The 25,526-nt window shown below is 43.2% G+C and overlaps 1 protein-coding gene across 1 annotated transcript in view; it reads left to right on the top strand.

Annotated features, from left to right (window-relative positions):
- The window catches only part of AHCTF1 (AT-hook containing transcription factor 1), a 111,782-nt gene that overhangs the window by 30,239 nt on the left and 56,017 nt on the right, over nt 1–25,526 (top strand). Inside the window, exons 12-24 of the mRNA XM_078786737.1 lie at nt 531–659; nt 2,011–2,101; nt 2,598–2,687; nt 2,880–3,014; nt 6,302–6,406; nt 7,019–7,124; nt 7,525–7,648; nt 14,087–14,143; nt 17,365–17,511; nt 17,744–17,931; nt 21,694–21,838; nt 22,060–22,191; nt 22,864–23,011. Of these exons, the coding sequence (XP_078642863.1) occupies nt 531–659; nt 2,011–2,101; nt 2,598–2,687; nt 2,880–3,014; nt 6,302–6,406; nt 7,019–7,124; nt 7,525–7,648; nt 14,087–14,143; nt 17,365–17,511; nt 17,744–17,931; nt 21,694–21,838; nt 22,060–22,191; nt 22,864–23,011 (1,597 nt within the window). The remainder of the gene's footprint in view (nt 1–530; nt 660–2,010; nt 2,102–2,597; nt 2,688–2,879; nt 3,015–6,301; nt 6,407–7,018; nt 7,125–7,524; nt 7,649–14,086; nt 14,144–17,364; nt 17,512–17,743; nt 17,932–21,693; nt 21,839–22,059; nt 22,192–22,863; nt 23,012–25,526) is intronic.

Raw genomic sequence — 25,526 nt, 5'->3', positions numbered from 1 at the left:
CCAACATTGAAGTGAGTACGAAATCTGCGCTGTGTAAGCACCACCGAACTACCCGTTTGAATAAACGTCTCAACAACAAAGACGCGATGTTCAATCGTCCACAGCTCCATGGCTACTGAAATGGCGCCTAACAACGAGTAACCAACAGCCATCAAGCATGCGCTAGACCCCCCACTTGCATTGTTATACCCAATTCAAACATGAATTACATTTTTAAAATGTCTTTGTTACAGTGTATTACATGGCATTATATATGTAGGCTTTAAAAAAAATAAAAATTGAAATTCGACTAAAAATAACTGTGTACGAGTTTTCTGGAAATCGTCACACCTCCCTGACGGACCCTGTATATACACACACACACACACACACACACACACACACACACACACACACACACACACACACACACACACACACACACACACACACACACACACTTACACACTTACACTTATTTATTCTGGAACTCAAGTTTACCATCGTGCAGAGACTTTCATTAGTCTAAAGTGAGCTGTTTCTTCCTCAAGGTATTGAACTCGTTATCTTGGGCAGCACCTCTGAGTGACGATAGTTTGTGCATGGCCTATGACCGATGTGCTACTGCTGGCCTGCTGTCCCCCTACTTTGCAGACATCAGCCCATCCCACCTCTCCTGGGTCAGTTGTCACTGCAGGGTTTTATTTCATTTATTACCTCTACCACCGAAGGTGGATGGAGGTTGTGTTTTCAACCCTGTCTGTTCATCTGTCTGTCTCTTTGTTTATGAACAGGATATCTCAAAAAGTTGTGGATGGATTCAGACGAAACTTGGTGGACAGGTTGGGTGTGACAAGGAAGTATTGTTTCAATTTTGGTGAAGATTCAAATCCGGTTCCGGATCAGAGAATTTGTTAAGTGATTCTTCACCATTGAGTGATGGGGCTAAAACCGATTATATAGCACGACAACTCAAAAAGTTATGGATGGATTCGGATGAAACTATGTGGACAGGTTGGTTGTGTGACGAGGACAAATCAATACGACTTTGGTGAAGATCTTAATCTGGATCCAGATATGAGAAGTTTTGAATTTTTTCAAAGTGATTCTTTAGCATTGAGTGATAGGGCCAAAAACTATATAAAAACCACCTTTAGAGGCCATTTTTCCCCGCAAAGCGGGGGTTGGCCTTTTTCGGGGACCGTGGTTGTTGTTGTTTTTCGGTCCCCTTTTTGAAGCAATGTTTTACGGCCGGATGCCCTTCCTGACGCCAACCCTTTTTGCCGCCTTTAATGACAAACAGGGAATTACCAGTGAACTGGTACTCAATTAGCCGACCTCGGAAGGATGACAGGCTGAGTCAACCCCCCTGGCGTTAATTCAGCAATCGACCGGGATTCGAACCCAGGATGCTAGGATCTTAAGCCGGCACCCTAGCCACTAGCCCAACACCAGGGATTTAGCCCAACACCAGGGATGCCAAAAACTATATGTAGGATGATATCTCAAAAAGTTGTAGACGAATTATGACAAAACTTGGTGGATGAGTTAGTTCGGTGGCAAGAAGAAGCCGATTCGATTTTGGTTCATGTCTGGATCCAGATCCGGCCTATCAGTGGGATTCAAAACATAAACTGTTCAGCCTGGCAGAGGTATGGGCTCTCCAGATTGCAGTTGAAGTTTGCACCTTGTTTTTGGAACTTCCTCTGGTTTATGTTTTATTGCTTCCTACCAAATATTTTAAGTTTGGTGAAATCCCAAGTTGATGTTTCGGTTGATATTTGTGGTTTTGATTCTGTAGTGACTGATTTTATTACAGCTTGGAATGAGAGAATATATATATATATATTTCTTGTTGGCTTTTTCACATTCTTCATTCCTGCATGGTGTATATTTGTACACTCTTGTGATTGTCATTTAAATTTTTTTTATTCCATACATCTTCCATTTGCTGAGATTCCATCTTTTTGTTATGGCTTTGAACAGCTGCTCAAATTCTGGTTGTGCTATTTTCCCAATCACCCAATTCAGGAGGAGAAAATGGAAGCTGTGCTGATGGCTGTATTGAGGAGTGGTCATCTTTCCATGTTTACAAAGACTGTTCGTGCATGGGCTGCTGTTGGTTAGTGCACAATTATATTGTGCACCGTCATTTCGAACAGGGCTTTTTTACAGTCTGGCACCTCTCTTCCGCAAACTTCAAGCTTGTTTAGTAATAAATAGGCCATTTACGTGGTTGCAGTCTGGTTTGGTATTATTTGCTTGTTGAGGCACTCTGTTATACAACAGGCATTTTAAGGCCATTTTCCCCTGCTAGAGCAGGGGTTAGCCTTGCGGGTCCCATGACAATTTTGTTATCTCGTCGTTATTTAAAATTGTTGAGAAGGAAAAATGGCACTGTTATTTGGCATAAATTATTTTTTTGTAAGGAGCTTTACGCTTTATTTTTGTCACTGTTCATGTTGGTGCTCCATTGGCAATCACATGTATTGGGTTGTGGTATCGGCAACACTGATTTGCCACAAGTGCAATGAGGTCTAAGGTCAGAGGTACTGTTGGGTATGAAATGAATCTATGAAATGCATGCTCCGTTACTAATGGATACCTTTTTTGTTTAGGTAATTTGGATTCTGTAAGAAAGCTCTGCTTCTTGCTGCAATGGACTTGGAATAAAGTGGTGCTGACCAAAGAGGAAATCGATAACCTTTGTAAGTATGTTAATGTTCTATAATAACATGCAGATGCCTAAATCTATCTTGCACATTTATAGAATTAAAATATAGTGGCTTGCATGTTACAATCATTGGCGTTTTGTTGTTGTCGTGTTTGTTTCTTTTCGTTTTTTGATGTCATTCTCACGAAGTTCTTGTCCGTCATCTTATGGCCATTTGTGCAAACAGGCATGCCACTTTTTGATGGTTCAAGCCGAGTGGCAGACCCTTTGGCACTATCATTGTTGAGAAAAGCCCATGCATGCCTCCTGAACCTCAAATCCATTCTGAATCTCTTCCTGAAAGAGGCTCCTGCATTGATTGGTATGGTATTCGCTCAGTACATGTGGAGAATTTTCTTTTCTTTATGAAAGGTATCATTTTAGCTGATTGCTTTTGATTAGAATGCAAGTCGTCTTGTTCATTGACACCAGTATTTACAAGGTTATTGTCCCTTTTAATATGATGATGGATTAAAGACTCCTCCCTCCCAATCATTCAAGTTATCTCGTACCATGTTGACTTTTGTTGAAGAATACTATTGTGAGGATGCCCCCACCATATGAATGAATGAATGATCGTTTTAAGGCCATTTTCCCCGCTAGAGTGGGGGTTAGCCTTGCAGCCCCATGACAATCATGGTTCCCTGTTTGAGGCAATGTTTTTATGGCCGGATGCCCTTCCTGACGCCAACCCTTGGTCGCCTCTTACGATGCGCAGGGATACGGTGTACCTATTCTAAACCGGGGTACACACCATGATCATTCATCCCAGCAAGCTGGTACTCAATTTGCCAACCTCGGAAGGATGACAGGCTGAGTCAACCCCCCTGGCGTTAATTCAGCGATCGACCGGGATTCGAACCCAGGATCCTAGGATCCCAAGCCGGCACCCTAACCGCTAAGCCAACACCAGGCTTATTAAAGGAATTATGATCGTGAGGATAACCGACTTGAAGGTAAACTACATCTCGACTGAGTGGTTGTGTGATCCACTTATAGTCTCAAATGTGTCTAACACATTTGAATAGCCAGACAAATGGATTATCCCAATTGATTTATTTCCTTGCAGGGGTTGTCGATTAGCTGAATTGTCGTTGCAGGAAAAATGGCAGGATCATGTACCACACCAACGTTTGAGAAATATATGAATTTAATTGGCACAGGACAGACTACATAAAAGCTCGGACACTGAAATAGACAACACAAAACACAATAATGCACAATATTTAATGAGGAGGAAATTAACTCCAACTATGGGCCTACTCACAAAAGCATTCACACAGAACTGGATGAGTGGAGAAAATTGGAGGCGGTGGAAAGCACCCATGTCAAAATGGCAGGCAGAACGTACTGGAAGCAGAGATAGGCCCAGAGTGGGAACATTGTCAGAGTCCAAGCATTCCAGGGCAGAGAGTGCACGAACACCCGCCTTTATGACATGTCCCACCCCACCCATCTCGCTCTTTGCTGGATCCAATTATTATTATTACTATTTTTAACTGATTCTTCTCTATTGAGTGATCGGGCTAAAACTGATATACATCATGATATCTCAAAAAGTTGTGGACGGATTCAGACAAAATTTGGTGGACAGATTGGGTGTGTGACAAGGTCTAAATGATTCGATTTAGGTAAGGATGTGAATCCAATAATTTAAACATTTAAAAAAAATTAGATTCTTCACCATTGAAAGATGGGGCCAAAAACGATATATAGCACGATATTTCAAAAAGTTGTGGACAAGCTGTGATAAAACTAGGTGGATAAGTTGGATGTTTGGTGACGAGAACAAGCCGATTAGATTTTGGTTCAGGTCTGGATCCACATCTGCCATCATTGGGATACAAAACGTAAACTATTACATTAATGAACAGGATTATAGATAATTAAATTGATATATGTGAGAAAATTACACTCCCAGACCAGGAATCAAACCTCGGTCCTCTGGTGAACCGTACCAGTGCACTGCGAGTATAATTTTCCCACATATATAAATTTAATTATTTATAATCCTGTTCATTAATGTAATTGTTTCACTACACCCCCAATGGTGTTTATCATCGAGGAAATGGATTTGTCCCCCCCATTGGAGGAAGGCCCTCTCGTGTTCAGGCAGTTAGTGCTCCTATGGTTGGCAGCGAGTGCCCTGGAAGCATTGATGGAAAGAGAGTGGCAATCATATGTGTGGGAAAATTGCATGCTCAGTCAGGGTCACCCAGATAGCTCAGATGGCAGAGCATTGGTACGATTTTCCAGAGTACTTGGGTTCGATTCCTTGTCTGGGCATGTAATTTTCCCACAAATATCAATTTAAAACGTAAACTGTACAGCCCAGTGTAGGTATGCTCTCTACCGAGTGCCGTTCTATTTTTGTTTTGTTTTCCAGTTTGCAGAGTTGGAATTGTGCTTGTAATTGGCATCGTTTTCATATATGCATTATAATTATGGATTGTCATACCTAAACACACTTGCAAGGAGTACAAAGTTGGAGCATTGAAAAAATAATTACCATACATTACCAATTACCATGAACCACCTTTAGAGGCCATTTTCCCCGCAGAGCAGGGGTTGGCCTTTTTCGGGCACCTTGGGCCCCTTTTTGAAGCAATGTTTTATGGCCGGATGCCCTTCCTGCCGCCAACCCTGTTAGTCGCCTCTTGCGACACACAGGGAATTACCAGTGAACTGGTACTCAATTTGCCGACCTCAGAAGGATGACAGGCTGAGTCAACCCCCCGGCGTTAATTCACCAATTACCATACATTACCAAATTTAATTACCATACAAAAAATAATTACCAAAAAAGAAACTGACATTTAGTGAAACAGCAGTCACCCTTAAGTACTGATTTGTGTACGAACATTATATTTCCCAATTGCTAAAAATAAAAAGACTTTCATTTTTGCCGTGATTATAAACATTTTCATTCCACTTTTTGGAACCTGTTTATTCCTGATTTTTCATTATTAAGGGTTATCAGATCTACATGTTACTTTGTCACTGTACTGATATAGAAAAATCAATGAAAATGTACTGCATATTCTTGCCTTTTGATAATTCCGTTTTTCAGGAGCAAATTTCAATTGGTGAAAAGATTGTTGCTGTTTCTGTCTTTGAATTATGCATAATTTGAAAAACAGGATGTCAAAATTAGAAAAGCTGTCCGTCTGTATTTGGTGGACATTATTATTCATGGATGGGAAAAGATACCTACTTCCTCTTAAATCGGAAATTTATTTGAATAATATTGTTGACCAATCGGTCCTTAATCCATCTTTCCATCCTTTTATTCATTGGCTGATGGATGTTCATGAAGAATGAATAAGATTATGGGTCACAAGAATTTTCTAACTCTGTCTTGAAACTTTTTCCTCTTTTTCTTCTTCTTCTTCTTAACCTTCGAGATTGATGTTTGATTATTTTTGTTTTCCTACAAATGAGACATTCCTCTAATATTTTGGAAATATCTTCTGTTAGAATATGGTTGATCAGAAGTGTGACATATTTGATGCAAACATTAAATTGTGAACTAATTGTTACATTGACGCATTGAAACATGATGCAACTTTCTTTGCCACTGGTTAATGGGTCACGGTGTCCTGTTATCAGACACTGAGGACATCGGATGCAAGTCCAATGTTATTGAGCTTCTCAGCCACTACATCCTGATGGTGTTGTGGTTCTGCCATGCACACCTTCTCCCAGAGATTCCAGGTGGGGATATGCTTAATCTTGTACTGATGAACATAATGGTGAACTTTTTGGTTTTTATGCTCCGCCGACGAAGTTGCTGGAGGCATTATGTTTTTGGAATGTCTGTCCATGATAGGTTTTCTTTACTGCGATAACTTCATAATGGCTGAAGGGATCCAAGTCAAACTTGGTACAAGCATGTATAATGAGGTAAAGATGAACTGATAAGATTCGGAGGTTAAAGGTCCCATTTGGTAAAAGTTCTGTTACTGAGCTAACTTGTGAACCAGTGATGGGATTTCTTTCTATTCTCAGTATCAGTTTCTATTCTCAGTATCTCAGTATCGATCAGGACTGTTACTGAGCTAACTTGTGAAGGGATTTTAATCAAACTTTGTTCAGGTATGTATAATGATGTAAAAATGTGGGCGGAGGCATATCGGTCGATGTCACAATGGCGAAGAATGTCGTTCTTGGTCCAAATAATGTTTGTTCGAGTGGGAATGTTAATAAACCAACATTGCTGAGCCTCTCTGGCTCTACGACCAAGGAAAGAATCTGAGACATTTGTAGTTAAATTTTGCATTCTTTTTAGGACCTTATTATGGCTAATGAGTAATTTGCCTTCCCCAGAGGATATGGTGGATGGAGGATGGGATGCAGAATCCATTGTGTACCGGTGGTCCAACATTCATAACTATTACACTTCGAGGAGGCAACAGCTTTCTGAGAGTGCCAGGTAATCCTCTCACCTGATTTTGCTTTTAATTATTTTTGCATAAACAGTGAATTGCTTGTTTGTGGCATTTGATGTTGGCGGCATGGGGAAGATAGATGCTCGTGACTTTAAAATGCATGTAAAATGATTTTTTCCCCCCCTTTAGCCACCAAAGCCTTCATTTACTTCACACGTACTTGTATATGTTAAATGTCATATACATTCCCCTTAAATTCCTACATTGGTACAATAATGAGCATTGAGCATATTATTGCACTCCAGTTTTCTAAAATTGTGAAAGCAAGTTGTTCATAACCCTCACAGTCCACTTTCTGATGGCACCTAGTAATAAAACAAAATGGTTGAAACAAGTGGACTAAAGCTGACGGTTAATTTTGTGCATCTTATGGTTGTGGTTCAGGCTGCGTTGGCAAGCTGACTGCCTTCTCATTGATCATATGGTGGCATGTGGGGGTGAAAAACTAGCAAAGTTATGGCAGAGGGATGAAGGCGGTACAGGCAAATATCCTCCACGCACCCTGCACGTAAGTCTCTACCAAAGTTTCAGTTCAGCATGCACCTCATGTTGGTGCTTTTTATTATTAGGGTGCAAAACCTTAACAGGCTGGGAGCCTATTGATTTTATGTTTATTAGTCCTCCACCCAAACCTTTTGGCTGATTACTTTCTTTCTTGGGCTTGCACTTTTTTATACAATGCTGAGATGTTGGCTGATTTCCAAAGAGATGGAAGATGACCTCGGGTAAATGACAGGATGAAAAGGGCAAAGAGAGGCAGTGCAAGAGCAGCAGACCAGGTTTATAGGACATGGGAGCTGATGCTGTCTGGTCCAGTTGCAGAGTCGAGAGTTCCCAGAAACATCTCCACCTTCTCAGGTGCAAAAGACACAGAATCCAGGAGCAGTTGATTATGACTGGGAATGGTGGATACAGAGAGAGGGGTCAGGTAAACAGTATTTGGAAGCAATCATAGAATTGAGGCATTTGGCCTTCTCATGAGCGGAGTCGGCTTTGGTGCTATTTGAAGTAAGGGGGGGGGGGGGTGGGGGGATGGAAGGGGGAGCATACACCACAGGCACGCCACCAGGTTTTAGAGGAGGGAGACAAGTTTGAAAGTTCATTCTTGACATTGGACAGATGTTGTTTTCTGGCTCTCCTGAGAGTTGGACATGCACTTGTCGCTGAGCTTTGTGGAATGTTAATTGTCTTAATTAATGTTAATTAACTTTGTGGAATGTTAATTAACAGTTAATCTGAGGTTGTCTTCAGTTGGATTTGCCTTCCAGGAGGAGAATGCAAGTTGTTTTAAAGCAATTGCCTTACCCCAGGATTCAGAGTACCAAGAGTGGGAGAATGGGTAAGATAACTGAAGACGAGATGGGATGAATCTGTGCATAAGAGAGAACAGGTTTCTGTGGACGAATTCACAGGCTGAATGAATATCAGGGGCAGTAGATATAGGAGATCTGTCCTGAAGCGTGATGGCTGCTTTGCAGTCCCTGCCAGTTTGCCTGAGTGAGCTGCCAGACTCGCTGACGTTGAGGCTGTTCTCTGAGAATGGCCAGAGAGATATTGATCTTCCCAAGAACATGAATAGATGAGCCAAATGGATCAGAGTCAGAGCAAGACACATTGGTGGGGAAGTTGGTCATCACCAAATCCAACAGAAAGATTTACCATTGGGAGAGATCCGGGTGTAAAAGTTCACAGATTGAGTCAGTCCCATGGAGTCAGAAGTCCTTTGCAGAAGTGTTATGGCTGATGACAGAGGGACCAACACCCAGCCAATTAGCATGGTGACAAGTGAAGTCACCACATATGAGGAAGAGAGAATTTCATTTACAAATTACTATAACAAACCTTACAAATTATTCTTCTCCAAAACAGCTTAATAGATCACTTTGAAACTTCACACAAATGGTCATTGAGTCTTGGGGAAGATAGTTTCATTATGTAAATGTCATCGGTCACATGGTCAGGCAGCCATTTTGAAAATTTATTTTGAATCTGGGCGAGAAATTGACTTCGATTTCTCCACGGCATCAAAGTTTAAGTATTTTCCCATTCGTGTCTTTGTCAAATTTCCACTCGTTATTTTATTGTATGTGTGTTATTGTGTGTTTCTAGTTGGTTTTTGGTTTGTAATTCGTGCAAACTTGTGTATAATTAATCGTTTTCTGTTTGCACCGTGTGCGCGGCCTGGTAACTTGAGGCTTCCCTCCCCCCGTCGGTGTTTTGTGACTATAAGTTCTTTCCTTCTGTATTGCTTGTTTCTTAGATTCTCTCTTCTCCCCTAACTTCTCGGAACATCTACCCTTTGTCTAACGTTTTAAATACAAAAAAAAAAAATTCTTATTATTTCCTTCACTCTTCGCGGGCCACGCCCACATGTGCTGTTGTCTCGCCCGCCCCCTTCATCTCCTTTTCTTCCACCTCTTCCTTCCATCTCCAGCCAATACTCACCTTTCCAATTCTAGTTTCCTCCATACTCATTCAACCCTTTCTCCTTTCTCTGATCCACGCTCTCACTTCAGGGACTTTTCCCAGATTGTTTTTCATGGTTTTGTTTAAATATGTTTAAACTTTCCCCTGCAGTGTTTTATTCAGTGGTTTATTACAACACGCTGTTTTTCTTCCTATTTAAAAGGCTTTTTTCAATTCCCTCATCAAATCATGCCACTTCAAAAAAAAAATTAAATCTCTTACAGTCCTTCCTCCCTACATTCTCTAAACTCACCTTCATTCCACCACTCCTCTATCTTTTTCAAACGGATCTCTGACTTGAAAATCACAATAAGCCCAGTTTGTCATAAATGTTTGTTTTTCATTAATCGTCCAACACTTTCTAAACTCCTCCTCACTCCTCCCCTCCTAAACTCCCCTTCGCCCCTCCCTCCTAAACTCCCCCATTACACCTCCCCTCCAAAACTCCCCCTCACCCCTCCCTTTCAATTCTCCCCCCTCACCCCTCCCCTCAACTCTCCCCTCGCCCCTCCCCTCAACTCTCCCCTCGCCCCTCCCCTCAACTCTCCCCTCGCTCCTCCCCTTCAAAACTCCCTCCTCACCCCTCCCCTTCAAAACTCCCACCTCACCCCTCCCCTTCAAAACTCCCACCTCACCCCTCCCCTTCAAAACTCCCCCCTCACCCCTCCCCTTCAAAACTCCCCCCTCCCTCCTCTCCTTCCAAACTCCCCCCTCACTCCTCCCCTTCAAAACTCCCTCCTCACCCCTCCCCTTCAAAACTCCCCCTCCCCCACTGCTCCCCTTGTTATCTCCTCCCCCCTACTATCTTTCGCCAATTCTACCTCCTCCCCCCTCCTCCTCAAAGCTACCTCCTCCTCCCTTCCTCTCCCTTCCATCACATACCTCCACCTCCTCCAACCTTCGACTTTTCTCTGCCCCCCCCCCCCTCAAACAACACCTCACCTCATCCAATCACCATCAAACCTTTTGTCCTCCTCATCGTTCCCTTTCTCCTAACTCTTCTGCAATCTCTGACACTATCAACAGCTCTCCCTACCTCACCCCTCATCTTACCCTACCCCTACCCTCCAGTGTCCTGTGCCCAATGCTCCCCCTTCCTCTTCCTTAACGGTATAGACCTCAAACATATGGGGCCTTCGCTCAAACCTGATTGATCTCTCCATACAGGTTGCTTCTGACAAACCAGACGTAATCTGCTTAACGGAAACTTTCCTCCAAGATGTCTCTGATTCCTTCATATCTCTTCCTGGTTACTCCCTCCTCCGGTATGATAGACCTGAGCCTCGTCCGGGTGGTGGGGTTGCTATCTTTATCAAAAACTCTCTTCCTCACTCTCCTTGCACTGCCCTCTCTCCACCCCACTCCCAGGAGTACCTCTGGCTACGGCTTCCTCTCCGCTCCCAACTTTTGTTCATATGTGTTCTGTGACGTCCTCCAAACAGTGATGACTCCATTTACATCTCCCTGTCTGACAACATGGACCAACTTCTATCCACTCATCCCAACTCTCTTCCTCAAATGTGGTGACTTCAACTGTCATTATGCCAGCTGGCTGGGTGTGGGTTCCACTCACACCAGCCACGGCACCTCAGCAAAGGACTTCTGCGACTCACTGGGACTGACACAATCTGTCAATTTCCCGACCCGGATCTCAGTCAATGGAGTATCTTTTTTTTCTAGACTTGGTTATGACAAACTTCCCCTGCAAATGTCTGCTACTCTTCTTCTGCTCCAATCGGTTCTTCTGATAATTTGCTTGTTAAAGTGGACATCCCTCTGGTCATTTTCAGAGAGGCTCCTCAGCGCCGACGAATCTGGCATTTCACTCAGGCTGACTGGCACGGTCTTCAAGCAGCCATCAATCATCTGGACTGGTCTCCTATCTCCACTGCCTCTGACATCAACTCTTTCTGGGAATTCTTCCAAAGTAAACTGCCCTCCCCTTGAACTGCTCTCTCTCATGCACAGACTTATCCCATCTCGTCTTCAGTTGTCATACCCTTCCTCCCGTCCATGGTACACTGAACCTTGTGGTGAGGCAGTTGCCATGAAACAACTTGCCTTCACCTCTTGGAAGGCTAATCCAACTGAAGGCAATCTCAGTTCCTTTCACAAAGCTCTGAACAAGTGTGTGTCTACCCTCAGGAGAGGCAGGAAACAATATCTCTCCACTCTCTTGACTGAACTCTCAAACCTGTCTCCCTCCTCCAAATCCTGGTGGCATCTGGTCAAATCTGCTTCTGGTGTTTGTTCCCCTTCCATCCCCTCCCTTACCTCAAACGGCTACACAGCTGACACCGCACGTGAAAAAGATGAATGCCTCAACTCTGCGTTTGCCTCAAAATCTTGTGTCCCGAACCCATCTCTCTCTGTACCCACCTTACCCAGTCGAACCCAGCTGCTCCTGGACTCTGTGTCCTTCTCTCCTGACAAGGTGGATAAGTTTTTGTCAAACCTCAACTCTGATTCTGCAATTGGACGAGACGGCATCAGCCCACGGGTCCTAAAATCCTGCTCTGCCGCTCCATCACACCCCCTCTCTGTTCTCTTCAACCTCTCTTTTGCTCAAGATCATCTGCCAGCATCTTGGAAATCAGCAAACATTACCACTTTGCACAAAGAATGTGCAAAAACAGATCCTTGCAACTACAGACCAATCGGCCTGCTCCCAATTATCAGCAAGGTCATGGAATCCATCATCGCTTCTGACATGAAAGGACCTCTTCTCCATTGGCTTGATCTCGGATCATCAATTTTGATTCAGACCAGGTCATTCTACTCTGGACATGCTGCTTCTGCTGTCTTTGCTGTCTTTGCTGTCTCAACAATGGATGGAGGTTCTCAATGCCAAACAGGAAATCAGAGCTGTCTCCCTTGACATAACACGTGCCTTCGATGCAGTCTGGCACCCAGCTCTGCTCACCAAACTCTCCTCCTATGGTATCCATGGAAATCTCCACGCATGGCTTGCGGATTTCCTCTCTGGTCGTAGTCAACGTGTGGGCCTGAATGGATTTCTCTCATCTCCCCTTCCTGTTCAGGCTGGAGTTCCCCAAGGTAGTGTTCTGGGCCCTGTGCTATTTCTGATCTTCATCAATGATCTCTCTGATTCTCTGGAAAATCCACTCTATCTCTTTGCTGATGACTCCACTCTTTGCCGCTCCATATCTCATCCCTCAGATTGGCAGTCTGCAGCCTCCTCACTCTCTGCAGACCTGGACAAAATCACAGACTCGTCAAACAAGTTTAACATGTCTTTCAATCCTGACAAATCTCACATTCTCACTGTGTCTCTCCGAAAAGACCGACTGGACAACCCTCCCATCTAATTTCTGAACAATCCTCTTGAAGAAGTTCTGTCACTCAAGCTTTTGGGTCTCACTATCTGCCATGATCTTGACTGGGAAAACCACATTTCCAAGCTGGCCTCCAAAGCCAGTCGCCGACTGGGCATCCTCCGTCGTGCGAAGTCCTTCCTTGGCACACCTGAGCTCCTCACCACATACAAGGCTTTCATCCACAAATGGAATACTATTCTCCCTTCTGGTGTTCCTGCCTCACACCTAGCTCGGCGTCACGCTGCTGAAACCAAAGCTTTCAGAATCATTGGAATCTCCCACGATGAAGCTAACTCCGAGGGCCTTTCACTCACTCACCGCAGCCAGGTTGGTGGTCTTTCTGTCTTCTACCGACTCCTCTCCGGCCTATCTTCCCCAGCTCTGTCTGTGCTCTGCCCCCCAAATATTCCTGCAGGTCGCACAAGATCTGCGAGCAACCCTCTTATGGTGAAACTGCCAAAATCAACTCTCTGCTCACCTTCACTCTTTCATTCCTCTTTTCTCCCACCTCAGAACAAGCTCTGTCACTCTCTTCAATCCCACTCCTCCTTCCAGGTCTTTAAAACAGCTGTTCTCCACCATCTCTTATCTTCCCCCGTCCAAAACCTTGATCTTTTCTACCCCCGTTAATTCACCCCAGATCCACCTTTTTGAAATACCGACTTCTTTCCTGGAAGTCCTAGCAGTGTCCATGTGTTTTATACCACTCCCACCCCCCAACCCCTCCCCATGCCTCCTCTCCCCATGCCCTCTCCCTCCCACATATCTCCCGATGTCCCTGTTCTCTACTGTTGTACTCGTGTGCTTCCCTCTCTCTCCCCATCTTGTCTCTCGCTCCCTTTGTCATGGTTTATGTGTCAGTATGTTTTTTTTGTGATTAACATTAGCTCTTAGACGAGCCTCAATCTTGTATACCAAAAAAAAAAAAAACCTTGGGTCATGCACAGTGCCTATAGAAAGTCTACATCCCCTTTCAAATTTTTCACCTTTTGTTTCCTTCTAGCTTGGAATTAAATTGCATTAAATCAGACTTTTTCCACCTTGACTTCAATCAGACTTCCATGTACTCGTGTATAAGTATGTTTATTCTGTTATGTAATGTTCCAAGCATTTGGTTTGAAAGTTGAAGCTTATTTTTGCAGGCTTTGCTCGACATCTGCCTCCTTGAAGAGATTGCAATGGATGAGAAGAATGCAATTGTATCCTATTTTAACCTGTCCACCTACCATACATTTGAAATCATCACATTTGGGAGTCTGCTGTGCAAACTTGTATTGGAAAATACATGGTTTATTCATTTTTCTTTTGAATTATGATGTTTATGTTTTATAGTACTGTATTTGCAAGATTTAACACTTTATCATTTTATCAAAAGGATTCTGTCTTTCATTAGCCAGTCACCCTCCCCGCTCCACCTCCCGCCCTCTGTGGAGCAGGAGACGGGATTTTGCAAACACTTCTGTGTCTGTCTGTCAATGTGTCTGTCCAGGTCATACCATTTTTTGGTAACTTTTTAACTTTTGTCATCAATTTTTAAACCCACCTTTATTATGAGAATATAGAGAACACAAGTGAATAAAATGTTTGATTTCTCCAGAATAACTTCAGAGTGGTTCCCAGTGTCCGTCCGTCCATATGTCCGTTACCATTTGACTACAACATCTTCTCACAAACTACCTCACCGATATGAACCAAATATGGTTCGATGCATCTGGACAGCAAGGTCTCAGGGGGTTGTGCTCCCCATCCAGATGCACCCCCTATAAAGAGGGTGAAAGGGGGGTTTGCCCCAAATATTGGTATTTCATTTAAAAATGTTTTCCTCCAAAATCGCCACACAGATCCAAACCAAACTCGCCACGAGGCATTGGGACCATGCCCTAACCTTAAGTTGTGCCCCTCATGGTTGTATCTCCCCCATAAAGGGGGGACAGGCTCCCCTCCCAAATCCCTCATTTTCACTAAAACATCCCAACAACTACCTGCGCGATACATACCAAATTTGATATTATGCATCAGGACAGTAAAGTCTCATGGGGTTGTGCTCCCCACCCGGATCTGCCAATTTAAAGGGGGTAAAATGGGGGTTTTGCTCCAAAGATTGGTATTTCATTCAAAAAACTGAAACAAAACAAAAACTGAAAAAACAAAAACATCCGATCCAGACCAAACTGTCCATGCGGCTTTTATCACCATGCCCTAACTTTACGTTTTGCTCCCCATGGCCATATCTCCTCTGGAAAGGGGGCTTCGGGCTCCCTCCCCTAATCCCTCATTCATATTCATTAAAACATATTTTACTCACAAACTACCTGACTGCTTTGGACCAAATTTCGTGCAATACATCAGAACAATAAGGTCTTGTGGGGTTGTGCTCCCCATCCGGATCCACCCCCTATAAGAGGCTGAAAAGGAGAGGCTTCCTCTCAAATTCAGGTAATTTATTTTAAAATCATCTCAGAAACCATGGGGAAATAACCTTCAGTCCCCAATAGGACTATTTTTAACTGTTGTTTTTGACAAGTTTAGTTTGAGCAATCGTGGATGTGGACGGGCTTTGCATTTTGAGATACTTCCAAGTCTAGTTTATTCCTTGGGAAAATCGAAGACTTTTCAAGGATATTAGTTTGTCTTGTGTGTTATTTTGTCTGTTTGTCCGTCAGTCACCTACAGGTCACAATTTTCAACAGATCTTCACGAAGCTTCACCAAATGCTAGAGTTGGTCATAAGCAAGAAACATATTGTTTTTGGGGTGAAAGGTCAATAGGTCAACAAAGGCCAAATGTCACCAACTTTGTCGAATTTCTAAAATCCATAATTTCATCCGATTGACTTGAAATTTGAAGAGGATTTCCATATCTGGTCACTGAATTCAACCACTGAGTATTTTTGAGGGCAACATAGGCCAAAAGGTCAACATCGGCCAAGTTTCTAAAATCCTCAATTTTTATCCTATTAACTTGAAATTTGAAGAGGACTTGCATATCTGGTCACTGAATTCAACCACCAACTATTTTTGAGGGCAACATAGGCCAAATTATCAACATTAGGCTGAATTTCTAAAATCCTCAATTTTTATCCGATTAACTTGAAATTTGAAGAAGACTTGCATATCTGGTCACTTAATTCAACCACTGAGTATTTTTGAGGGCAACATAGGCCAAAAGGTCAACATAGGCCAGATTTCTAAAATCCTCTATTTGCATCTGATTGACTTGAAATTTTAAGAGGATTTGCATACCAGGTCACTGAATTCAACCACCATTTATTTTTGAGATCATCATAGGCCAACTACTTATTTTCGGGATTTCGCAAGTATCGTGCTATGCACGACATATTTCTTGTTTCCATTTTGTTTGTCTTTTGGGGGGGGGGGGGGGGGTTGTTTATATATTTTTCTTTTTTATTTGCTTGTTTATTTGTTAATTTTGTGGTATGTCAGTTTATGTTGCAGCTTTAGGAGGTTTACAAAAGAAGCTTCAGGGTGCCATTGATATGCATTATGATGCATATTATAATAATAATAATAATGCATTTATTTTATATAGTGCTTTTCAGGAAGCCCAAAGATGCTTTGACAGAGTGCAAAACATAATGCATAGCAAAACATAAAAACAAACCCTGACATTATGATGTGATGCATTATGATGTGAAGAGGCCAAAGGGTTTGAAATACAAATCCACATTGCTCATCTTTTTTTCATTGAGAAACAATTCTATATTGTTCATCTTTTTTCATTCCAAAAGAGTTTTTTTTTTTTTCTAAGCTCTTCGGCTCATGAAGGAGCTGCGACACAAACCACACCTACGTGCAGACAGATACATGAGACAACGCCATACTTTACTTTCTTACGAACTCACCGCGGCCGTGACGAGAGACGTGACGGGAGATTGGGGGAAGTGACATCTCTTCCCAGCACTCTGGGTACAAGTAACGTCATCATGTTGACATCCCTTGTATCTCCGCACTCAGCAGTGCAGTTGCAATTGAGGAGGAATTTCCTCGTCTCTATGAATGTCAGCCTACGGGGGGAGGGAAAGGGAGCGGGTGGGACGTCCAGTTCAACACTAACTAATGCCGTCAGGTGGGACACCCAGTTTAATGTCCACCTGAAGGACGGCCCACGCATTGATGAATCACCCTGCCTGTGAAACACCCTGATGACTGTTTATAGTTGGATCGGGATTCTCAGGCTGGACAACTTGGAAGCAAGTGTGCATAATCCTAGGCCATCCTGTCACTCCCATATTTTCATAGTGCCACACAAAGTTTTTGAATTGCAAAGTTGATGCGAAGTATCTCATTTTATTTCAGTTACTGTAAGAGCTGTTGTAAAAGTTATTTTTAGGCAGATTAACTCCATGTGAATTTGGTCAAACTGAGTGAGGTGGTGTTTTCCTTCATGATGAAGTGACCAGGTTACTTACTGCCTACTGGACATTCTTTACAATGAGAAGCAACAGCACAGTTTTGTTCTTGAAGACTTTTCAGTTTCTGTGGGACTTCCGGCTGGTCCATGCCAGCGCACGCATGCATTCTGGCTCTTTGACCATAATGACTTCCAGGTAAAGTTGCATTTTGAGGGTCGGTACCAGCTAATGTCACACACAAGATGCTTCTCTTTTTTCAAATATTACACATGAACTGTGTTATTTGATAGATCATGTAAAATAAACACCCGATGTGGTCATCAGCTTTGAATGTACTGCTTTGGTAGTGCAGTATCTGTATTAACTATGATAGCTTGAAGGCTAATTTTATTTTGCTTCATTTGATTTGTTGCCAAATGCATGACAGAATGCTATGGAGACATTTCAGCCTGGTTATCCAGGTTGGGAGGAACCTTGGCAGCACATCTGCATTCTTCGAGCACTTATGTGCCAAAACGAAATGGCACTGGCCATGCGATATGTGTTTGACTTCGCTCCAAAACCCATTTGTGACGACGATATCAAACTCCACCTGAGTGTTCTGCTTGCCAATGGGTGAGGTGTTGTTTGCAGTGGCAATTTGGTGTATAATCTTTTTTTTTTTTTCCCCTCTAATTTTAAAATCTGAGATTGAGCAGCAGTTTTGTGCATGTGTGGACATTGATGTACTTTATCCTGAAGGCAAATCGATCATGACAAGACCCAGTAGATAACTTTGACATCTGATGAAAATCAGGCTTTTGTAAGAACTAGAAACTGGCTGGCCAGGGCTGACATTTGATTCAGGTTCGGGCAGTAATTTGGAATTTGGCCATGGTGCTGGGGATAGCTCACCTACTGTTCACAAAACTGTGAAGCTTATGTTTGAGGATACCGGAGGAGCCAGAAATCACATGACTGAGGCCAAGAAACCGGAACCGGAAGGAATGAAAGCTAGCATGTATTTTAGCACGTCATTTAAGCATGTTTATTCAAGCCTGGTGTTGGCTTAGCGGTTAGGGTGCTGGTTTGGGATCCTAGGATCCTGGGTTCGAATCCCGGTTGATCACTGAATTAACACCAGGGGGGTTGACTCAGCCTGTCATCCTTCCGAGGTCGGCAAATTGAGTACCAGTTCACTGGTAATTCCCTGTTTGTCACAAGAGGCAACTAACAGGGTTGGCAGCAGGAAGGGCATCCGGCCATAAAACATTGCTTCAAAAAGGGGACCACGGTGCCCGAAAAAGGCCAACCCCCGCTCTGCGGGGAAAAATGGCCTCTAAAGGTGGTTGGTTTAAGCATGTTTATTCACTAAATATCATTGCGGGCTAGCTAGCGGCCTCCCTTGAGGCCTAGCAACCTGGGACAGCTCTGACCCATTTGTCTGTGGTGGACGCGATAAAAAATGCCTCAGGTTTCCTCCAAATTTCTTTCAATTTAGTGTTTAATAACAGGAGCAACTGTTTAAGAAGGTAGTCACGCATTGAACATAAGTTGCTGAATAATTTTTGTTTATAATCTAATTTTTACCTGGGAGGTGTGCCCCACGAAATTACATGATAAACTAACACCTTAACATGGAGTACGTTGAGGAAGGAAAACCCCCTTGGGGTGGGGGGGGGGGGGGGCGTCAAATTAAATCGCTACAACATCTGTTGTGTGAACCGCTAGTCCGTCTGGGAAGTTTGTTGAGATTGGATAAATAACGACCGACTGAAACGCTGATAGACAGACATACACAAAATTGCGTATTTTAGTATGGTTTTCAACATTTTCAGGGAGATGAGTACTCCCTCAGCTGACTAGTCACTCGAGGTGAAACCTGGATGCAATAATTATGGCCTAGTCAGTAACATTGCATTGTGGAAATTGTGCTTCCCCTTTGTCAGTCAGTTTTTGCCCATAATGCAGTGCAGAATGACATCGTTTCGTTTTGAATATATAAATTCTGTTTAAATTTTATTGAGGCACCATGCATTTGCAATGAGGGAATTGGGGTGCTCTCCCACCCTAAACACGTGAATGTTCTTTACTACGTAAAATCTTCCTTCTCGCCCCACCCAGCCCTGCCCCAAGTACAACCACCAGTTTTCAACTCGTTCCGTCTTGTGGTTCAATAGTGCACAATAAGTCAAGCAAACACGTGGGAATGCACGTGTATGCAATGTGCCCCGTTTTTTGGGCCAGATATCATCCATCCAGGCATGCAGTTTGGCAACCATTCATTCAAACATGTATTGGCTCCTGCAAATATGCCTCACAATCATAGTTATTCTCATTAGAGGCTGTTAGTACGACAGAAAATTGCAGGTACAGATTACTGCATAAATTTGTCATTGAAGAGCTTTTCAAGAACCTGATTTAAACTGCATTTTAGTCAAGAGGACACCACACTAAAATGATAGCGTTAATGTATTTCTTGTTGACACTTGGGGCAGAATATGCAATTGTCTGCTGTCATTGATGCCCTTGTGCATGCGAAGCGAAAATCAGGGTTAAGCAATTGATTCACTTTGTTTGACTGTCTGTCTGCAAACATCAGTTTCTGATTGAGGAACAACTTGATTTCAATTGAATGTTGTACTTTGAACACTAATCGGAAAACGAACCTGTAGATTAGCAGTACTGTAGCTTTGAATCCATCCTGATCGCACATGCACAGAGAAGAGTGAGATAATATTTTTGCCTGTCTGGCAGTCAAACAAAATAAAAATCATTCCAAACAGGAAACATACTGTTTGTAAGGACGTCATGATGGACACAAACAACAGGCTCGAATAACTAATGTAACATGTTAAATAATGTGGTGTTAACGAGACTGCATCAACAGTGGTAAACTTCTGTATTTTTTTTCTTCTCAACCTTTAAAAATCCTTATTTTATGTAGATATATTGTTATGTCGTGTGGGGTAGTGATATGTAGAGCCAGGTAGATCTGAATAGGTAACGTGCTTCGTCTATCGCGTTAAGGAATCTGACCTTGTAATAAGTTCTTCATGTGCAGGCGTTTTGTCGGTTAAGATGTATACCTGTGAGCATGCCAGGATGTTCGAGTGATAAATAGAGTAGGGATTAAAGAGTAGCACCCGTGTGTGTCCACACCTGGTAGACAAACCTTTGTTCCTTATGGCAATGCACACCTGTATACATGTAGTGAGGTCCCTAGCGCAACATTAAATAAATCCTTTCCCTGACATGACTTTGGAAGACGAACAGGCAAGGGGGGGAGGGGGAGGGGGGGCGGCTCGGGGCGCCACCGCATGGACCGCGGCCAGCTGCACCTACGAGCTATGATCACGCTACACGCTACGAGCTATCACCACGCTACACGCTACGAGCTATCACCACGCTACACGCTACGAGCTATCACCACGCTACGGTCCTGTGAGTGGTCGGCGCGCTGGGCGTGAACCTTCAGCCAACGAGTGTGAGAGGCGCGAAGCTGGAAGGTTCGGTGGAAGTCACTGATTGAGTGCCGCGCAGGGCTGACGTCACCGCCAGAGGTGATAAGAAGGGCGCACCAAACGACGTGAGGAGGGAAGGTTTTTGAATTCACGATTCGCAGTTCACAGCTTGAGAGAGTCCCGATGCGATCCCGAGTTGGCTTGTGAGCAGAGTCCTGACCCTGGTTGAGTTGGCTGTCGTGTGGAAGATCGCCGTCGAGGTGGTTGGAGCTCGCTCCTTTTTGCTGGGTGGATTCGCACTAGCCTGCGTTGGACCTCCTGGTGCTTTGGAATTTGGGGTCAGGCCTTCACGGTGCTTGTGCGGGAGCGAGGCGCCTCGTGGTGTGCAGCGGAGATTGGAGACAGACAAGACGACAGGACAGATAAGGCCAATCCCCATTGCAAATTACACGACGAGACATTTCTTTTCGTATTTCATTTTCCCCCGTCTGTGTTTGAGATCTGGTGTGTGGGATCCCAATTTAGGAGTTTTAGATTTATTATCGCGTTTTCTGTCCCTGCGTTTCTTTTTAATAAACCCTTGTATTATTTTATATTCCCTGTTAAACCTGTGTTCGCTTGAGATCATTAATTCCCCTACAGGATCGGAATGTCCGTTGGAGTTCGATCGCCGTCCACAGTTAAGCGCTTCCGCAGCTTCCACCTTCTTTATTCTTCTCGCGCGACCATAGTAAAATCCGTATTGGTTGTTGCCTCCGAATAAAACCGTTTAGGCCTATCCGCAGTCTCTGGTGTTAACCGGAGTCGCACGACAATATTAAATTTGCCGCACGTATACCCCACCCATGTCCTTGTTTCTCAAGACAGCTGTAAAAATGAACTCTCTCGTTGTAAAAGGTTGTCGGTTGTAATAATGTAATACGTAATCCTGCAGGAAAGTTGTTGCAGCCTGGAGGATTCTCAACCACCGTGGAAGTTTTTCTGTGTCTCGAGAGCTGTTTTGGCACTTTTTTCAGACTTGCATCAGTGAGAACCTCATGCACCACGTCATTGCGTTTCCTTTGACTTCAATGCAGCAGGTACTCAAACTGAGGAATGGCTACTACCCTTTTGTAATTTTTCCATGCAAGACAAAAGTTGGAATTTTATCACACAATGGATTGTCAGGTGAAACTGTGTTATTAACTTGAAAATCGAATAAATATTTGACGATGCATTGAGGTTGTAGAATTTAAAATTGATGACATTCTTGCACGAATTTCTATTGTCCTGGATTGTCCTGTGTCTGGTGCTGTTGCAGAAGTATTTGGTTGAGTTTTTGAGCAACAACAATCAGCCCAAAAGCCAGGAACTTTTGTGGTTGTACCACATGCAAGAGGCCAATTACCTTGCTGCTTTCCGTCTCCACCAAAACATGCGCTACAGCCTTGCTGTAAGTTTTGTTCTCCTTTGTCATTTTTTACTTTGCATTTAGATATTTTTTGCATTCTGTTTATTTGCGGGAAACTATCTTTCCATTCGGGGTTACATTATTTCTCCTCGTTACGCCACATCCTGCTAAGTTGGATCGTTGTCTCTTGAAGCACGTATACTTTGTCCAAGTCTTTCATGAAAGGCTAGCCGTGCTTGATCGACTGAAGCTTCCACGAATTTAGAGCAAAGGTACCAGTGATAACATGTTTACTCTTTACCGAAAGCCACTTTACTCCGCGCTGTCTTGGGAGATGAGGAGGATGTGCTCGGATGGACGAATCTTCTACATCAACGAAGTATTGGTAGTCGATGGGTCACCAGTTTAACATCATTTGAGGGACTGCACATTTTATGATGCAAATCCACACCTGCAAAGCATGAAAAATCGAATAGTGTAAAGTCGGGCTGAGAAATCAAACCCGATCTAGTGCTCAAACGTACGTGCGCTGCTTCTGCACCATCTTGTGGGATTCTTTGAGTCTCATTATGTGAGATAGATCATGACGTCTCAAACGGGATCGTTAAACACTCTCTCCCATCTAGCTTCGGACATTACTGTATGTTGAGATTCTCATGTTTGACATCCTCAGTTGTTTATCACTTTTATTGGTTGTGTGTGTTTTATATGCAGGCTGGATGTGGGCCTGCAGCACACGAGCGCTCCATGCTGCGTAACTGCATCATGGAGCAGTATGCAAATGTGCTTCCATGCGTTCAACGCAAACTTGCTCTGGACCGACTACGCCCCTACCCTAAATCCAAGCACGTGACCTGTGATGGTATGTTGTTTGTAGCTGATCAAAGCCTTTCCTTGTTATTATTTTCCAAGGACAGGGCTACTTGTTTGGGATTTCCGAGGTTTTCATTTCTAACACAACCGTTAAAGCATTTCGTTTGATTTGGGTTTTTGTTTGATCATCCCTTAAGTATACCGCTAAAATGCAGTACATGTAGGGATGGTTATTTCAGCTATTATTATTTTGTACACCTCAAAGCCAAGCTTGAATGACAATTCTCTTTGAAAACCTACAAGTGATTATGCCAAATTGTTGCATATGATTTATGACAGGGCTGGCAGGATGGCCGAGAGGTACGCACACTCGCCTCTAAGCTGTCTTGCCTGGGTTTGAATCGTTAGCCAGCTATAAACTGTCAACCCGGTGTTTCTCGGGCAAGGTGGTCCATCATCAGTGTGGGTGCCGTCCATCGGATGGACGTTAAACGGGTGTCCCGTCTCCTGGCATTATTTGGCAGACGTTGAAGATCTCACGGTGTCCTTCGCGAAGAGTAAGCAAATTATTGCCGGTACATGGCCATATTCAAAATTCCTGCATTAACTACTACCGTGAAAGGGATGGCAAATCACCCAGCCTGACCCCAGGCCTCAACTGCTTCGGCAGAACCAACGCTTTGTATCAGAGTATAGTACATTGAATCGGAATACTGTATATGATAAACAATGAAAAATACCACTCTAAATTTAATCGGCTTGTTGAAATGTCAGAGATCGATTCTTAACCCCGGAATATCAGTCAGCTGAAATGCATTTTACAAGTTCCTGTTAAAGTTTATAATCGACTCATCGTTTCATTGAATTTAGCTGAAAATCACATCTCATCTGCTGGGGTGAAGAGTTGTCTGCTTGTGTTTAACAAAGATGTGTGTGTTTTTGTGTTAATAGGGTTAGCAGGCATTAACAAGGAACTTTGATGCAGGAGGAAGCCATTCGGCCCATCATGCCTGTGGTGCACCCACACCAGATTAAATAAATCCATGTCGGGCCACAGACCTAATCCTAATTGGAGGAGAGGGGAGGTGCCCTGTAGGCAAACAAAATAATATTAAAACAAAAAGTGTTTATGTTATTATTGCTACAAATGGTTTGCTTATCTTTCATCTTCATTTTATTTTTTCATTGGTTTTTCTTTGGGAGGATGAAGGCAGACTTCCACAGAAATCGGGGAAGAGACCCTCACAGATATTATCATTTCATTTACGCTACCAAGCTTACCTGTGGTCAGCCTGCATTCAGGTCACTCAACTTGGGGTCTTAATTCCACCATTTGTCCACTCAACTCAAGTATGCCTTGCCTCAGAACAGGTCGGTTTCTGTACAATAAAGCTTCATATCTACGAATGGTAATATAGCTGATCTTCCTACCGACAAACCGCTGCATTGCCGTATACATTGCAATGTTTATAAACGCCAGTGTTTATGCCTTTATTTAATTTCTGTAAAGCTCGAGAAGCTCTTCACCTGAACTGAGTTTCAAAATTTTAACTGCGGAAATGACCTCAGCAGCAGTTCCGACTATTAAAAAGTGTTCATTTGTCTTATTCGGATATTGTGGGACAGTCCTAGGATCTCAACAATATTGTTGGAGTGCTTACGCTGCTCAGCACGCGCTCTACAAGTAGCTTGGTAGTGGAACACCCTTGCTCCTTTCTCAGATTGAGTCTTTTATTTCCTTTCTTTAGAAAGTAAAAATTCTATATATCCACGAATAAAGGCAGCCCCTCCTTCCCTCCCTCTTCCCCACTCCTTCCCTCCCTCTTCCCCACTCCTTCCCTCCTTCTTCCCCACTCCTTCCCTCCTTCCCCACTCCTTCCTCCCTTCCCCTCCCACGCACCCCAATTTACACCCCGTTCCTTGGGCGCTGCCCCGCTTTTATTGTGCTGTTTTATTTGCTCCTTTTTTGTGCAAGCTGCTTTCATTTTATGACCCATCACTTCCACATAAATAGATACATGTGAAAATAACGTCGACTTCATGTTGGAGGTCCCAGCACGTTGGTTTGAGCTGTGAATTTAAAACTGAACAATAAATTTTTTATTCAAACTTAGAAGACATTATAGAGAAACGATTTGCTTCTGCTAATTCTTCTTCTTCTTCAAACTTGAAAAGCATTACAGAGAAACTCAGCCATGATAATTTTTCTTCTTCGGAGAAATCGTGAACAAAGCATTAACCCTTATTATTCTTAAAAGCATGATCGAGCTGCACCAACACCACACATCTTCTTCAAACTCACGAGAAACTATTTATTCAAAGTCGGGAAAATTACGGAGAAACAATCTGCTTCTGATTCTTCTTCTTCAAACTCGCCCCCTATGTGCCTACGTTGGGGTCCACGGCGGTGTCCCTCACCTGCTAAAATCTTTTCCTTTGCCCCTATTTGTGCGATTTGCTTTCATCATATTACTATTGTTATATTTAATATACCTATGAAAAAAATATACATGTAAATAAAAAAAAGCCATCAAGTCTTTTAGCCACAAGGCTTCCATGAAGAT

Source organism: Myxine glutinosa, chromosome 11, assembly GCF_964187855.1.
Source record: "Myxine glutinosa chromosome 11, kmMyxGlut1.1, whole genome shotgun sequence".
In the NCBI taxonomy this organism is placed as follows: Eukaryota; Metazoa; Chordata; class Myxini; order Myxiniformes; family Myxinidae; genus Myxine; species Myxine glutinosa.
This window is presented reverse-complemented; position numbering and strand designations above follow the sequence as displayed.